Source organism: Entelurus aequoreus, linkage group LG10 (genome assembly GCF_033978785.1).
Source record: "Entelurus aequoreus isolate RoL-2023_Sb linkage group LG10, RoL_Eaeq_v1.1, whole genome shotgun sequence".
Taxonomy (NCBI): Eukaryota; Metazoa; Chordata; class Actinopteri; order Syngnathiformes; family Syngnathidae; genus Entelurus; species Entelurus aequoreus.
The window spans coordinates 9210528-9227937 of NC_084740.1; the positions used below are offsets into that span (position 1 = coordinate 9210528).

The 17410-nt window shown below is 39.2% G+C and overlaps 1 protein-coding gene across 4 annotated transcripts in view; it reads left to right on the plus strand.

The window, feature by feature from the left end:
- The first annotated feature begins 1400 nt into the window (after nucleotides 1-1400).
- Nucleotides 1401-17410, plus strand: part of zgc:112083 (uncharacterized protein LOC550461 homolog) — a 28264-nt gene continuing 12254 nt past the window's right edge. Inside the window, exons 1-9 of one of the 4 annotated variants that reach the window (XM_062059977.1) lie at nucleotides 1401-1422; nucleotides 2210-2371; nucleotides 6442-6668; nucleotides 6733-6844; nucleotides 6911-7063; nucleotides 8465-8539; nucleotides 10295-10415; nucleotides 16903-17041; nucleotides 17119-17243. In XM_062059977.1, the coding sequence (XP_061915961.1) occupies nucleotides 2221-2371; nucleotides 6442-6668; nucleotides 6733-6844; nucleotides 6911-7063; nucleotides 8465-8539; nucleotides 10295-10415; nucleotides 16903-17041; nucleotides 17119-17243 (1103 nt within the window). In that variant the 5' untranslated portion in view covers nucleotides 1401-1422; nucleotides 2210-2220. Of the gene's footprint in view, nucleotides 1423-1772; nucleotides 2372-6441; nucleotides 6669-6732; nucleotides 6845-6910; nucleotides 7064-8464; nucleotides 8540-10294; nucleotides 10416-16902; nucleotides 17042-17118; nucleotides 17244-17410 lie in introns of those variants that run through there. The other 3 variants (XM_062059974.1, XM_062059975.1, XM_062059973.1) reach the window with 3 other exon arrangements.

Below are 17410 nucleotides of genomic sequence, written 5' to 3' on the forward strand. Positions count from 1 at the left end.
AAAATCAAATCAAATCGTGATTCTCACGTTGTACGATTCAGTATCGATTATCATTTTTCAAAAATCGAATTTTTATTTTAATTTTTAATGTTATTTTTAATTTATTTTTTATTAATCAATCCAACAAAATAATACAAAGCAATACCATAACAATGCAATCCAATTCCAAAACCAAACCCGACCCAGCAACACTCAGAACTGCAATAAGAGAGGAGACACAAACACGACACAGAACAATCCAAAAGTAGTGAAATAAAAATGAATATTATCAACAACAGTATCAATATTAGTTACAATTTCAACATAGCAGTGATTTAAAATCCCTCATTGACATTATCATTAGACATTTATAAAAAAAAAAAAAAAAAAAAAAAGAACAATAGTGTCACAGTGGCTTACACTTGCATCGCATCTCATAAGCTTGACACTGACAACTTGACTTGACAACCACGATATTTTCCCGATTCAAATTCATTCAATACATAGGATTTCCGCAGCATCTACCCCAGTCTGCTGACATGCAAGCAGAGTAGTAGATTTTTGTAAAAAGCTTTTATAATTGTAAAGGACAATGTTTTATCAACTGATTGCAATAATGTAAATTTGTTTTAACTATTAAATGAACCAAAAATATGACTTCTTTTATCTTTGTGAAAATATTGGACACAGTGTGTTTTCAAGCTTATGAGATGCGATGCAAGTGTAAGCCACTGTGACACTATTGTTCTTTTTTTTTATTTTTTACAAATGTCTAATGATAATGTCAATGAGGGATTTTTAATCACTGCTATGTTGAAATTGTAACTAATATTGATACTGTTGTTGATAATATTCATTTTTGTTGCACTACTTTTGGTTTGTTCTGTGTCGTGTTTGTGTCTCCTCTCAATTATTTTGTTTACTGCAGTTCTGAGTGTTGCTGGGTCGGTTGGTTTTGGAATTGGATTGCATTGTTATGGTATTGTTGTGTATTGTTTTGCAAGATTGATTAATTAAAAAAAAAAAGTAAATAAATAAATTAAATTAAAAAAATTGGATTTTTAAAAAATGAGAATCGATTCTGAATCGCACAACGTGAGAATCGCGATTCGAATTTGAATCGATTTTTTTCCACTCCCCTAATTGTTTGTATAGAGTGTCCGCCCTGAGATCGGTAGGTTGGAGTTCAAATCTCAGCCGAGTCATACCAAAGACTATAAAAATGGGACCCATTACCTCCCTGCTTGGCACTCAGCATCAAGGGTTGGAATTGGGGGTTAAATCACCAAAATGATTCCCGGGCGCGGCGCTCCTGCTGCCCACTGCTCCCCAAGGGGATGGGTCAAATGCAGAGGACAAATTTCACCACACCTAGTGTGTGTGTGACAATCATTGGTACTTTAACTTTAACTTAATTGGTACAAAGTTTTAACTATAACACGTGTAAGGATATTTCACATGTCTTTACTGTGTATATAATTGAACAGTGTTTATGTTGTGTATTTATAATATGTTGTGCAAAGGAAATGTCATAATTTTTGGAAGCTCATCTTGTATTTGACATTGTTTATAGGGTTAGGCGCAATAAGTGTTCAACTTCAGCCTAAACCCTTTCGGTCTGCAACATTTTCAATTTATGAATGTTCAACTGTTTGTTTATGTAAAACTGTTTGTTTATTTTGTTGACCACTGACCAAAGAAACTATAAACTAACTAAAACTAACTAACTAAATTAAATAGCGTAAATGGTGAGTTGGATTTCACCCATAGGTGTCGCTGTTCAGGGTTTACAGTATCAGACGAGGACAAAAACTACTTCCGGCGTAGTTCCCCAACTCGGAAGTAAACAAAGCAGACAAGCAAGAGGAGGGAAAAGCACCCTGACGTTTTTTTTGAAGTAAAAACAGTCCAAATTGTCTCCAACACAACTGTCATGAATATATTGTAAACATGTGAAGTATCTTCGACAGTTGGAAGACGAGGGCAAACGTTTGTATTTATAAGAGCAATGCCTGAAGGTCGTAACAGGTTACACAGTAGCCGAAATGGAAACTTCTAGGCCTAGCAAATATGGCAAATTAGACATGACTTAGTATGTGTACTTTTTTTTTTTTTTACGGGCAAACTATTACACGCCCCGCTAATATAGTGGAGATAACGTAACCTTAGACTACACTTGTCAACCCTCTTGTTCAGTTGGCTAAAATGTATCCCCTCTTGTGTGTGTAAGGCGCCATCATCATGACGACCACCAAGAGGCTCGACCACTTTGAGGTGTTGTGCGAGTGGTCTTCATGCAGCTATAGAGGACACAGCATGGAGGAGCTCAGTGATCACATGTCTCTGCATCTAAGGGACTATCTGGGAGACAAGGATGCTCTGGAGGAACTGGGTGAGTGAATATGATGTTTAGTGTTAGTAAATAACATCATTATTGCAAGACAACCACAATCTGCAGGCGCGCTTTAAGTAGTTTAATGTTTACCTTTATAGCTCACCTTATACAGAACCCAAAACCAGTGAAGTTGGCACGTTGTGTAATTCGTAAAATAAAAACACAATACATCCATCCATCCATCCATTTTCTACCGCTTATTCCCCTCGGGGTCGCGGGGGGCGCTGGAGCCTATCTCAGCTACAATCGGGCGGAAGGCGGGGTACACCCTGGACAAGTCGCCACCTCATCGCAGGGCCAACACAGATAGACAACATTCACACTCACATTCACACACTAGGGCCAATTTAGTGCAATACAATGATTTGCAAATCCTTTTCAACTTACATTCAATTGAATAGACTGCAAAGACAAGATATTTAATGTTCGAACTGAGAAACAAAATTTTTATTTGTTGCAAATAATCATTAATTTAGAATTTAATGGCAGCAACACGTTGCAAAAAAGTTGGCACAGGGGCATTTTTACCACTGTGTTACATGGCCTTTCCTTTTAGCAACACTCAGTAAACATTTGGAACCGAGGTGACCAGTTTTTGAAGCTTTCCATTTGGAATTCTTTCCCATTCTTGCTTAATGTACAGCTTAAGTTGTTCAACAGTCCGGGGTCTCCATAGTGGTATTTTAGGCTTCATATTGTGCCACACATTTTCAATGGGAGGCAGGTCTGGACTATAGGCAGGCCAGTCTAGTACCCATACTCTTTTACTACGAAGCCACGCTGTTGTAACATGTGGCTTGGCAGGGGCTTCCATGATAACGTTGCTTGGATGGCAACATATGTTCCTCCAAAAACTGTACATACCTTTCAGCAATAATGGTGCCTTCACAGATGTGTAAGTTACCCATGCCTTGGGAACTAATACACCCCCATACCATCACAGATGCGTTCTTTTGAACTTTGCGGTCATAACAATCCGTATTGTTCTTTTCCTCTTTGGTCCGGAGGACACGACGTCCACAGTTTCCAAAAACAATTTGAAATGTGGACTTGTCAGACCACAGAACACTTTTCCATTTTGCATCAGTCCTTCTTAGATGAGCTCGGGCCAAGCGAAGCCGGCAGCGTTTGTGGGTGTTGTTGATAAATGGCTTTGGCTTTGCATAGTAGAGTTTTAACTTGCACTTACAGATGAAGCGACAAACTGTAGTTACTGACAGTGGTTTTCTGAAGTGTTCCTGAGCCCATTTGGTGATATCCTTTACACACTGATGTCACTTTTTGATGCAGTACCGCCTGAGGATCAAAGGTCACGGGCTTAGCCGCTTACGTGCAGTGATTTCTTCTGATTCTCTGAACCTTTTGATGACATTACGTACTGTAGATGGTGAAATCCCTAAATTTCTTGCAATAGCTCGTTGAAAAATGTTGTTCTTAAACTGTTCGACAATTTGCTCACGCATTTGCTCACAAAGTGGTGACCCTCGCCCCATCCTTGTTTGTGAATGACTGAGCATTTCATGGAAGCTGCATTTATACCCAATCATGGCACCCACCTGTTCCCAATGAGCCTGTTCACCTGTGGGATGTTCCAAATAAGTGTTTGATGAGCAATCCTCAACTTTCTCAGCTTTTTTGAAACATGTTGCAGGCATCAAATTCCAAATGAGCTAATATTTGCAAAAAGCAACAAAGTTTTCCAGTTTGAACGTTAAGTATCTTGTCTTTGCAGTCTTTTCAATTGAAAATAGGTTGAAAAGGAAGCAAATCATTGTATTCTGTTTTTATTTACCATTCACACAATGTGCCAACTTCACTGTTTTTGGGGTTTGTACAAGTGTTTATCTTGTCTTAGTTGGTTTCCTTTTCAAGTCCAACAGCACGTGTGTGACTGCACAGTTACTTCCTTCGTCTTGACACAGTGTGTTAACACGTTGGGCCCTAAATCACCCAAAACCCTAAAGCAAACAAAAGGCGGCTCACGCTTTAAATCAGGAGTGTAAAAATCATTTTCTAACGGTGGGCGCATACAGACAAATTGAAGGATGCGGGGGCGACCATAATGCTTTTTTATACATTAAATATACTAAAAACCAATACAACATAGGTCAATCATGTTGGAGGAAAACACATGTCCAAAATATGTTAAACTGGGATTTTGGTTTTGTTTGCTGTCTTTACATTATATTTGCACGATAGGATAGAACACAGGTGTAAAGCTCAAGGCCCGGGGGCCAGATGTGTCAGGTTCAAACACTGATGACATCTATTAAACAGACAAGAAGCAAGGAATCATGCAAAGACAGAGTTCAATTTGGCTCAATGAGGAGAGACGTTTGGGATTGCACGCTCTGTTACAATCTCCCACCACGATCTGAGCTAACAGTCCCACGTGCTCCTCTATTTATTTGGGAGGTCCCTGGTTACATCACTGAGACCGCCTCTAAAAGGAGTGGCCACACATTTCATGCAAAGCAGCTTCCAGTACGCACAATACGTGACGGAATGTGCTGGGAGCCTTGTGATTGCCTTGTCTCTGCTTCGTCTGCGTGCTGTCGTCTTATCTTCGTTGAGGTCCTTGAAGTCCTTGGCTGTTTGGGGGATAAGACAAACAAAATATCTGCGACGAGGCAACCCCTCATATGCCGTAGCTGATAACAAGTTTTGTCCTTGCACAGACAGAAAAAGTACAGCTTGAGCACAATAGCTAATAACTATAGCAACGGACTTTAAGCATAAGAGTTGTGTGATAACTTACACATAATTATTCTAACAAGGATGCGGGGGCGACCATAATGCTTTTTTCTACATTAAATATACTAAAAACCAATACAACATAGGTCAATCATGCTGTAGGAAAACACGTGTCCAAAATGTGTTAAACTGGGCTTTTGATTTTGGTTTTGTTTGCTGTCTTTACATTATATTTGCACGATAGGATTAGAACACAGGTGTCAAGCTCAAGGCACGGGGGCCAGGTCTGGCCCACCGCATTATTTTATATGGCCCTTGAAGGCCTTGAAAAATTATGCGTCAATAAGGTACCATATCTTTGCTTACTAAATGTATTTGTTCTTTCCGTTTGGACAGACAAAAATGTACGTACTGCATGAAATTGCACATTTTTTCAACTTTAAAATAACCAATATTGCAACAAATATTGTATCGTCATACTTTCCAAACAATTTTGGGGGTTAAAGTTAAAACAAATGCTGTAGATATCTGCTTGACCTATGACTTCAAAGCCAGTTAACCATCAAATTGTTCACCGTAGGTTTTAGGGGTTAAATTTATGGTGGTTTTTACAGCATCCATCCATCCATCCGTTTTCTACCGCTTGTCCCTTTCGGAGTCACGGGGGGTGCTGGAGCCTATCTCAACTGCATTCGGGCGGAAGGCGGGGTACACCCTGGACAAGTTCCATCTCATCGCAGGGCCAACACAGATAGACAGACAACATTCACACTCATATTCACACAATTAAGTGGAGTAGAGGTGGGAGGAAGCCGGAGTTTTTACAGCATATTAACTTTATTACAGTATAATTCTGTCAACTGAGCTTTTTTTTTTCATAGTAAAATCTACGCTTGCTGTTTTTACTGTATTACTGTAAACGGAAAAAAGGTCGCACATTTTTTTGACAGTAAAAACTGGCAGCTGTGTTGCCAGAATTTTAAAAAAATCACAGTGGTGCCTTTTTTCCATTTACAGTAAGATGTAAAACCACAGTACATTTTACTGTAAAATTATGGCCACTAAGCTGACAGTTTTTTCATTTATGTAAAATGTTGTTAAAAAAAACAAAAACAAAAACTTTTTACTGCAGTAAAATTCCGGTGTATGAGTTGCCAGTTTTTACTGTAAAATATACAGATTTTTTTTACAGTGTGCATAACAAAAAAAATAATATAGGAAAGCAGCTTGTTGTTTTGGCTTGTTATCAAATAAAAAAAAGTTGATCCAAGGTCAACTGTGTGAGCTAAACATGTTGGATTTAAAACACAGGTCAGGAAGTTGCACATTTCCACTGACATCCTCACTGAGCGAGCTTATTGTCTCGTGTTTAGATGAATATGCCTGCCTGTGGAAGGGCTGTGAGTTCCTCTCCATGGGCAGCCCCGCAGAGCTGGAGGTCCACGCTTACTTCCACAACTATCACGGCAAGCTCAAGTTCGTCGGTTCGCAGCTGCTCAAGTCCCGCCCCGACCTCCCCAGCTGCAACGAAGCGGTGCACAGCAACAACCTTTTACCGGAGGGATCCGACGGACATGTTTGCCAGTGGGAGAAGTGCGACGTAGGTGCCATCGAATTGGAACATCATCTTAAACCGTCTTAATTCCGATTCTCCTTGTACCCAGAGTACATTTAACAACCCCGAATGGTTCTACCGCCATGTGGACAATCATGTTGAAAGTGCCGAACAGCAGCCTCTCTCATTTCAACAGCAGGCTCTCTTCTGCCACTGGTCAGGTAGGACTGAGTGCATCAAAACATTACACTATTGTCTGTTATTTGACTTTTTCTTTGTCTCGTTAGGCTGCGACGCCTTCTTCAAGATTCGCTATCGTCTGAGGGAACATATGCGCAGCCACACTCAAAAGCGACTGGTGGCCTGTCCCACCTGTGGTAGCATGTTCTCCAGCAACACCAAGCTCTTCGATCACCTCCACAGACAGGCCGAGCCAATGGGTGAGAGAACACTTCCAAATGTACAGTTCAGGCCAAAAGTTTGGACACACCTTCTCATTCACAACACAGCTGATGGTCCCAACCCCATTGATAAAGCGAGACATTCCACTAATCCAGAGTTTTTCAACCTTTTCTGAGCCAGGGCACATATTTTTCATTGAAAAAATCCTGAGGCACACAACCAGCAGAAATCATTGAAAAATGAAACTCAGTAGCCGATATTAACAATAAAAAGTCGTTCTCGCAATTGTTGGATATGAATTCAAACCACGACCAAGCATGCATCTCTATTAGCTCTTATCTCAAAGTAGGTGTACTGTCACGACCTGTCACATCAAGCCTTGACTTATTTTTAGGTTTTTGGTGTTTTCCTGTGTGTAGTGTTTTAGTTCTTGTCTTGCGCTCTTATTTTGGTGGCTTTTCCTCTTTTGTTGGTATTTTCCTGTAGCAGTTTCATGTCGTCCTTGAACGCAATTCCCCGCACCTGCTTGGTTTTCGCAATCAAGACTATTTAAGTTGTGCGGACGCTATCCTTCTTTGTGGGGACATTGTTGATTGTCATGTCATGTACTTTGTGGACGTCGTCTGCTTCACACGCTGTAAGTTTTTGCTGTCGTCCAGCATTCTGTTTTTGTTTACTTTACAGCCAGTTCAGTTTTAGTTTTGTTTTGAATAGCCATCCCTAAGCTTCTATGCCTTTTCTTAGCGGCACTTAGCGGCACTTGCCTTTTGTTTATTTTTGGTTTAAGTGTTAGATACCTTTTACCTACGCGCTGTCTCCCGCATATTGTGATCATGACAAACCATGCTCCCGACATCTACAAAGCAATTAGCTACCTGCTGCCACCTACTGATATGGAATAGTATTACACAGTTACTCTGGCCAGCTCTAGACAACACAGACGCTCAACAACGGCACATTTGCGGATTATAATTACTGGTTTGCAAAAAATGTTTTTAACCCAATTAGGTGAAATTACATAATCTCCCACGGCACAACAGACTGTATCTCACGACACACTAGTGTGCCACGACACACTGGTTGAAAAACACTGCACTAATCAACCCTGATAAGGCACACCTGTGAAGTGAAAACCATTTCAAGTGACTACCTCTTGAAGCTCATCGAGAGAATGCCAAGAGTGTGCAAAGCAGTAATCAGAGCAAAGTGTGGCTATTTTGAAGAAACTAGAATATAAAACATGTTTCAGTTATTTCACCTTTTTTTGTTAAGTACATAACTCCACATGTGTTCATTCATAGTTTTGATGCCTTCAGTGACAATCTACAATAGTCATGAAAATAAAGAAAACGCATTGAATGAGAAGGTGTGTCCAAACTTTTTGCCTGTACTGTATATAATCATACCTGTAGTAAAACATTAACGTCCCTTTCTTACAGAGTCTCTGGTGTGTGAGCACTGTGGCAAAGCCTTTTCCAGTGAGAGACTTTTGAGGGATCATGTGCGTCAGCATGGTAATCATTTACAATCTAGTATATTTTACTATCACATAGGGCTGGACAATTTTGGCAAAAATATTTATCACAAATATTTTGATCGATATTGTAATCACGATTAATAACACAATTATTAATTATTTGAAAATATGAGTATTTATTGTACCACCAAAACTCAACTTTAAATATACCGTATTTTTCGGATTATAAATCGCATCTTTTTTCATAGTTTGGCCGGGGGTGCGATTTATACTCTGGAGCGATTTATGTGTGAAATTATTAACACATTACCGTAAAATATCAAATAATATTATTTATCTCATTCACGTAAGAGACTAGACGTATATCAGCAATCGTCACACACACACGTCAACCAATAAAAATTTGGCGTGGGCAGGTCATGGCAGAAGTGCATTGTGGAAAAAAAAGATGCTACCTACTACTACTTCGTACCTATGAAAATTGATCATTTAAACATTGGCGGTAACTTATAAAAACTGAGAAGGGCTGAACAAAAATGGCACCGAAAAGGAAATCAGGTTACAAGATGGAAGTAGTGAAATATGCAGCAGAAAACGGCAATCGAGCAGCAGAAAGAAAGTTTGGAGTAAGCGAGAAACTTGTAAGGGACTGGCGAAAAATGTCCCCCAAAAAATGTGAATTATATTCTAGTGCGACTTATATATGTTTTTTTCCTTCTTTATTATGCATTTTCGGCCGGTGCGATTTATACTCCGGAGTGATTTATAATCCGAAAAATACGGTAGTGGACAAAAATTTATATAAATTAGTAAAAAAAACTATTACAATTAAAATAATAATAGTAATTTACATTTAAAATAACAATGGCAATATAAAAAAACAATAAAATACAATGTTTCAGTTTTAATAGTTTTTATTTCTGTTTTTTTTACCTTGTACACTTATTTTACCACAATAGAGTGTGAGCTTGTGTGTCAAATAAAATGTTATAAAATGTTTGTAAATTAAATGCAAAAATCCTCACGTTTATTTGTGCAATACATCTTTGGACAATTTTGACCAATATTTTTTGGTCAAAGCAGAATAATTGTGTAAATGTATCCATAAGTGCTTTAAGTACATCATGCTGGTGTATGGTACTTTTTCAAAACCTTTATTTTGTTAGCGCAGTCAGACTGGATGTGTGGCGCACTGCGCTATTATTGTGAAGGGGGAAGTGTGCTGTGTTGTTTTTCTTAGCTTGACAAGTAAGGAGACAATTTTAGGGAAAAAAAAGAGCCTCTCATGTTGCAACTGCTGTTTGTTACATTGATCTTACATCGATGTTGTCGTTCACAACAACACAATCAGATAAGATGTGTTGTCGGTGTGTGGATTGTGCTTGTTAGCTTTAGCTTCGTAGTTCAGACGCTGTTTCAACAGGCTGTCTCCACATTGTTTAGTTCAGGACGGCCGGACACATTATTTTCCCAAACATATGTTCATTCTCTTTACAATGACAAAATTCGCTTAACAGCGGATTTCGTTTATTGGCCAATTAAGTGACTGTCCACGGTTATGTGAACGCAAAAAATCATATGCCTTACTTTTCTGTTGAGTTTAGTGATTATTGATTAGGCATACGAGCGCTGTGTCAAATTAGAAGTAGCAACCATGGTGAGATCCCAAACTTCTAGTAGACATGGTATTTTTAATTGTCCAGCCCTACTATCACATTTTTAATAAGTTTGTTTTGAGCAAGTGTAAGGTAATAAATGTATAGTGACTATTCGAGTGTCGCGTGTGTTGCAGTCAATCAGGTCAAGTGTCCTTTCTGTGATATGACTTGCACCACGTTGGCTGCTCTGAAGATCCACATCCGGTTCCGTCACTGTGACGAGCGACCCTTCCCTTGTGACTTCTGTGATAAAAGGTACATTCAATCCATGTGAATCCTCTAACGCAGATCTGGGCAAATATTTTCACTCGGGGGGCCACATTGAGAGAAAAAATGTGTTTGGGGAGCAAAAGTGTATGTGTGCATAAATGATATATACACATTTAGCTGTAAAAATCTGCTGTACAGTATGTGTGTGTTTGGGTACCTTTTTTTAGGAACACTAAGACCAAAAGTCACAACGTCCAATAGAGTTCTAAAAACGTTATGACAGACCACTTTAAGAAACATAATGGAATTTTACAGTTTTTTACTGAAAGGGCCACCCAAAATGTACATGAAAATAAAGAAAGTGGGATTTACAATATTAACTATGAACAATGAAACACTGAATATTAATAACATATGGACATCGCTCCTCTTTTACTTCTCAGACCAGCTCCTCCATAGTTGTGTATCTTTTACAATCAAGCAAAACACAACAAAAATGTAACAAACAGCAAAATATGAATGCAAAGTGTAATAAACACCTACAATATGATATATTATCATGTAAAAATCTGCTTCCGTATCTGTATCTGACACACTCGTTTCAAGCTGGCTGCTCTGAAAACAAACCCCACCCACTCTGCTCTGTTCCTGGTCTGAGCTGCTGTGACGTAGATTACCGTAATAACTCCTATAACACTCAAAAGCGCAAATTTCGACCATTGAAATACTTTCTATAGTTCAAGACTTACGGCCATTTAAAAACAGCACTGCACATCATAATGGCAGCTACAGTTTTGATGTTAAAGGTCTAAAAAAAATAATGTAGCGCGTCCGGCGGGCCAGATTGAAAATCTAAATGGGCCGCATGTGGCCCGCAGGCCTTATTTTGCCCAGGTTGGCTCTAACGCCAATGTCATCCAAAAAGGTAGAAAATGCTTGCTTGTGTATCCGAGGGTTTGTAATTAGATGAAGCCCAGCAGAAAAGACCGACAGTAACGAGGGAATCAAGAGGCACGTACTTTATTGACAACCGTCACGTCTCTTGTCAACACACTGGCTTCTCGTTAAGGCACCTTCTCTCTCACACACATGCACTTCCAGCTTCACAATTATAGCATGACGCGTCACATCTGCTCCAACTGCGCCAACAAAATAAAAAATGGCGTACATTTGTTTAAACAACTTTGTAAACTAAGGAAGAGTAAATACAAATGTAAACGATGCACTTTGCAAAGTTGTTTATGGGTGTCTTATTTCTCACATTATCTATTAATACAATGTACATCTTACCTAGTTTGCTAAATTATAGCAGAGACTTTCAAAATGTGCACTTAATTCTTACTATACTTACCAAGTTTTGAGCAGTTCAGTAAAATATTTAAAAAAACGTTCCTGCATGACATTGTGACTATGAAATTACATTTGTATCCAAATATTGGGGTATTTTCTTCAGCAAATTTTATTTAGGCAAACAAATAATTACCTGATTATTTACAGTTCAGGAGCGTGATTGATCGCTTGACAGCCCTAATACATATACAGTACAGGCCAAAAGTATGGACACACCTTCTCATTCAATGGGTTTTCTTTATTTCCATGACTATTTACATTGTAGATTGTCACTGAAGGCATCAAAACTATGAATAAACACGTGGAGTTATGTACTTAACAAAAAAAGGTGAATTAACTGAAAGCATGTTTTATATTCTAGTTTCTTCAAAATAGCCACCCTTTGCTCTGATTACTGCTTTGCACACTCTTGGCATTCTCTCGATGAGCTTCAAGCGGTAGTCACCTGAAATAGTTTTTGTCAGGTTCAAACACTGATGACATCTATTAAACAAGACAAGAAGCAAGAAATCAAACAGAGACAGAATTAAATTTGGCTCAATGAGGAGAAACGCGTACACCTGTACCCTTGTACAGTGTCACCACGCTCTGACGAAAGATTGTACGCCTCCTCTTTTATTTGGACTTTCCCTGATTACATGGAAACAGGTCAAGACAAAATCTTTCTGTGGATTACAATACATCAAAGAAACAGAACCCTCATGTCGCTCCCCATCCTACACAGTGGAGTACAAGCCTTTTGTTTGGTAGGATCAAAGACAGCTTTTGTCCTCTCGCAGGGCGAGCTGAACTCAATGTAACACAAAGTTTTGTGATAATTTAGATACAATTATTCTGACAGTTTTCACTTCACAGGTGTGCTTGAAGCTCATCAAGAAAATGATTTATTTACTGTAAATAAAGTAATGCAGACAGTTCTAAAATTTGACTGACTGCAGCGAGCTAACTCACTCAGAGATCTGACCAGCTCCTTTATCATAGGGCACTTATGTTCCACTTTTGCACACGCTTTAATTAATTGAATAAATGTGGGAATTAATTTAACTGTTTCTTATTCCAGATTAATATATTTTTTTAAAGTTGCATGTGATAAACGCTTATTTAGTGAAACGAAAATAAATGTAAAACTGCATCAATATACATAAATAAAAGATGCATCAATCGATTTTTAATCGAATCGGAGCTCCATTGATAAGGGAATTTTTATAAAAACTGTCAAATGATTCCCAGGAATCGAAACCCTGGGAGCCTGTTCTCTACAAGAAAAGTTTTTTGATTCCCATCCCTTGCAATGTGTCACTTCCTGTTTGTTATGTGCTATCTTGCACAATTTCCACATTTATTTGTACCTAATTATGTAAATTTTTTGTTTCTGCCATATTACTTTGGGGACGGCATGGTTCGGTTGGGAGATCGGCCGTGCCAGCAAACTGGTTCCTGGTTCGAACCCCGGCTTCCACCATCCTAGTCATGCCCGTTGTGTCCTCGGGCAAGACACTTCACCCTTGTTCCTGATGGGTAGTGGTTAGGGCCTTGCATGGCAGCTCCCGCCATCAGTGTGTGAATGGGTGAATGTGGAAATAATGTTAAAGGACTTTTTGAGTACCTTGAAGGTAGAAAAGCGCTATACAAGTATAACCCATTTACCATTTATAATGCTAGTGTTGTTTTCATGTGAACATTCCATTTTTACTTGAGGTACAAGTACAGTGGTCATATCTACAGTAATGTTTGTTCTTCAAAGGAAATCATTTTGAATGTATTGTTTGTGTTTTTTTCAAAAAAACTTGGTTAAAAGATTTCAGTACTTTTAGAACATTTTCAGCACATTTAAAAATACCTCGACAATAATGATAACCGTGATAAATTTGGTCACATAAGCGTGATAAGAAATGTTCATACCATGACATGGTAGAGGGGTGGGGGTTACCCACATATGCGGTCCTCTCCAAGGTTTCTCATAGTCATTCACCGACGTCCCACTGGGGTGAGTTTTTCCTTGCCCGTATGTGGGCTCTGTACCGAGGATGTCGTTGTGGCTTGTACAGCCCTTTGAGACACTTGTGATTTAGGGCTATATAAATAAACATTGATTGATGACATCCCTACTTGTTGTTCCCATTGGGTTGAGTTTTTTCTTGCCCTGATGTGGGATCGGAGCAGAGGATGTTGTTGTGGCTTGTGCAGCCCTTTGAAACATTTGTAATTAAGGGCTATATAAGAAAACTTTGATTGATTGATTGATTTATACTTGCATGTAGATTTAGATTTATTGGTCCCTTTGGGGAAATTAATTGTCACTGCCGTACATTTGAACAATAGACATTACACATTACAAAAAATAACAAAAAGACATCCTACATGACAAACACACATTTACAGGCTTGTCAGACAGGTCGGCCGGGCCTGCTGTTAAGGGCGGCTATAGCTGCAGGGATAAGGCTTTTCCTGAGGCGGGCCCTCCGGAATTTGATAGTTCTGTACCTGCGCCCTGATGGTAGTGGGATGATGTATTGGTGTAGTGGGTGAGTGATATCCTGGACTATTGTTTTTGCCAGTCGAGTGATGGACCTGTGGTTTAAGTCTGAAATGTAGGGCTGGGCGATATGGCCTTTTATTAATATCTCGATATTTTTAGGCCATGTCACGATACACAATATATATCTCGGTATTTTGCCTTAGCCTTGAGTGAACACTTGATGCATATAATCACAGCAGTATGATGATTCTATGTGTCTACATTAAAACATTCTTGTTCATACTGCATTAATATATGCTCATTTTAAACTTTCATGCAAAAAGGGAAATCACAACTAAGTAAATTTTCCAAAACTGTATTTATAAAACAGTTACCAAGCAGTGGCACAAACATTCATGTAAATTCCAAAACTGAAAGTGCAAGATTGTCAGAGACATTTTAAAACAAGCTATTAGTGCACTTTTGTGCATGATGTCACTAAGATGACATATCAAAACAACACTAAATTAAAGTGCACTTTCTGTACAGAACGCCACTTCAATAGTTTAAAACATATAAAGTGCACTTTTGTGCATGATGTCACACAAGATATTTCAATAACTCAAATAAAAATGAGCTGCATAATAGGAAATAAAATAGTGTATGTCCTTCACTATGTGGTAGGTTCCTGCGGATGTTATCTCCTTCTGTTGTTGCCTTTTTTTTCATACGGTGTTGATCTGGAAATGGTTGCTTGGGCATTTTGTGGGTGTGGCACCGGCCGGAGATGTTGACATGCGGAGTTTCAAGCACTCACATGTGTCGTATGTAAGAAGGTGCGCTTGTTTTATGTCTCTGTGAGAAGCAGATACAAGAAAGAGTGAGAAAAGCCTGAAGTGTAATGCCCGCAGCTAAAAGCAACTGCGTGAGGACGTATACTCGAATATCACGATATAGTCATTTTCTATATCGCACAGAGACAAACCAGCGATATATCGAGTATATTCGATATATCGCCCAGCCCTACCTACATGTGTGGATTTCTACCGTTGTGGCTGTCTGTCTTGGAACAATGTGTCCGTCGCTTAAAAGGTCCGACAGAAAACAATGACTCGAGCACCTGCTCATGGCAGAACATTTATACTTTTTTAAAAGTCAGATTTTCGCAATTTATATAGATTTTATTTTCAGGGCTGAATGAGTAGTCTTCTTCCACTCACCCCACTGCTGCTTCATTGTGACACATGCCTTGCTGTTGCCCCCTGCCCTGTGGGGTGGCAGGAGTACTGCATACATGATCAACCCTGGTTTTAATGGTTTCATCAAGCCTATTTGTGTGATGTTCGGTGGGCCAAATTAAAAGCTTTGGTGGACCAGATGTGGCCCGCGGGTTGCCAGTTGAATAGACCCGCTCTAAGCTCACTGTTAAATGTTTTCTTTAAAAAAAATTTTTTTAACCATAAGCAAATTCATACATTTATTAGCACATGAACACACACAATACGTAAAATTGGTATTGTTGAGTACCAGTACCGTATCGGTTGAAATGTAAGCAACTGCAGAGTGCCCTGTAGTTGTTGTGTGTGTGGTCTACAAAAGCAAATAACTACCTGGGTCCCTAATTGGTTTAAACCAGTGGTTCTTAACCTGGGTTCGATCAAACCCTAGGGGTTCGGTGAGTCGGGCTCAGGGGTTTGGCGGAGGTCAAGACACACCCGACTCATCGTGTAAATAAAAACTTCTCCCTATCTGCGATTACGGATACGGCAACAGCAGAAGTCGCACTGGTTTGCAGGTGTGTAATTTGTTGTGAGTTTATGCCATGTGTTGGTTTTGTTCTTTGAACAAGGTGATGTTCATGCACGGTTCATTTTGTGCACCAGTAATAAAACATGGTAACACTTAAGTATGGGGAACATATTCACCATTAATTAGTTGCTTATTAACATGCAAATTACTAACATATTGGCTCTTAACTAGTCATTATTAAGTACTTATTAATGCCTTATTCGGCACGGCCTTATTATAAGCCTAACCCTCTAACCCTGGCCTTAACCCTCTAACCCTAACCCTAACCAAATAACTCTAAATTAAGTCTTTGTTACTTACAATATGTTCCCCTAGTGTCCAAAAAACTCTAAATTAAGTCTTTGTTACTTAGAATATGTTCCCCATACTAAAGTGTTACCAAAAACATATAACTTTGTCTTGAATTTGAAAAAAAAACATTTTATTTTTCACTAAAGAAGGGTTCGGTGAATGCGCATATGAAACTGGTGGGGTTCGGTACCTCCAACAAGGTTAAGAACCACTGGTTTAAACAAACATTTCCATTAACAGTTGTGGCTGTAGGCAACCCCATTCTGTTTTTTTATTTATTTATTACAGACTTCTGTTGCAATTGGCAGTTTTATCTGCCTCTGCTTGCACTATAAAATGTTGGTTGCACCATTCAGATGTTGGTGTGAAACCTGTGCGTGTTCTACGTAATGTACTGTTGTTTGGTATGAATGCTGACTTGGCAGTTTGCACCTTACCGCTATTACAATCTTAGTTGTGCTTCAGCTGTGTTATGCAATATACTTGTCAATAAACAACCATGTTGTCAAAGAGAACTACTTTTCCATTCCACGTTCTCATGCACTCCAAATCCTTATTAGAACGGAACAATGAAGCTATGTATAAGTTTTCACTTTTTTCCAATGACCTTTTTTCCCCCCTCAGATTTAAGAACCAGCGTGACCTCCAGAAGCACACAGACGTCCACAACGAGGGTTCCGTGTTCCACTGCTCCGTAGAAGGCTGCGAGTATTCCTGCCAGACATTCCAAACCATGAACCATCACTTCAAGAGGGTGCATGAGGTCAGTCAGCACAACACCACCTGCTCGTCGTGTAACAATAAACTCCCAAGATGATTTTTCGTTCATCCATCCTACAGGTGGGGGGGATGTCCAAATATAAATGTCACATTTGTGACAAGGTGTTCTCCTGGTGTTACACGCTCACTCTTCATCTACGAAAGAAGCACGAGCTCAAGTGGCCTTCAGGACATTCACGTTTCAGGTTGGTGCCTTCTCCTCTTGAAGCTCCAAGAAACCACATTTGGTTACTTTAACATGAATGTACTGTAACACACCTCATTCTAAAGGCTGGTACACACAGATTTGAGAAATCTTCAGAAAAATGTTTTCTGTTACAGACCACACACTTAAAGAATTAGCCATTGAACA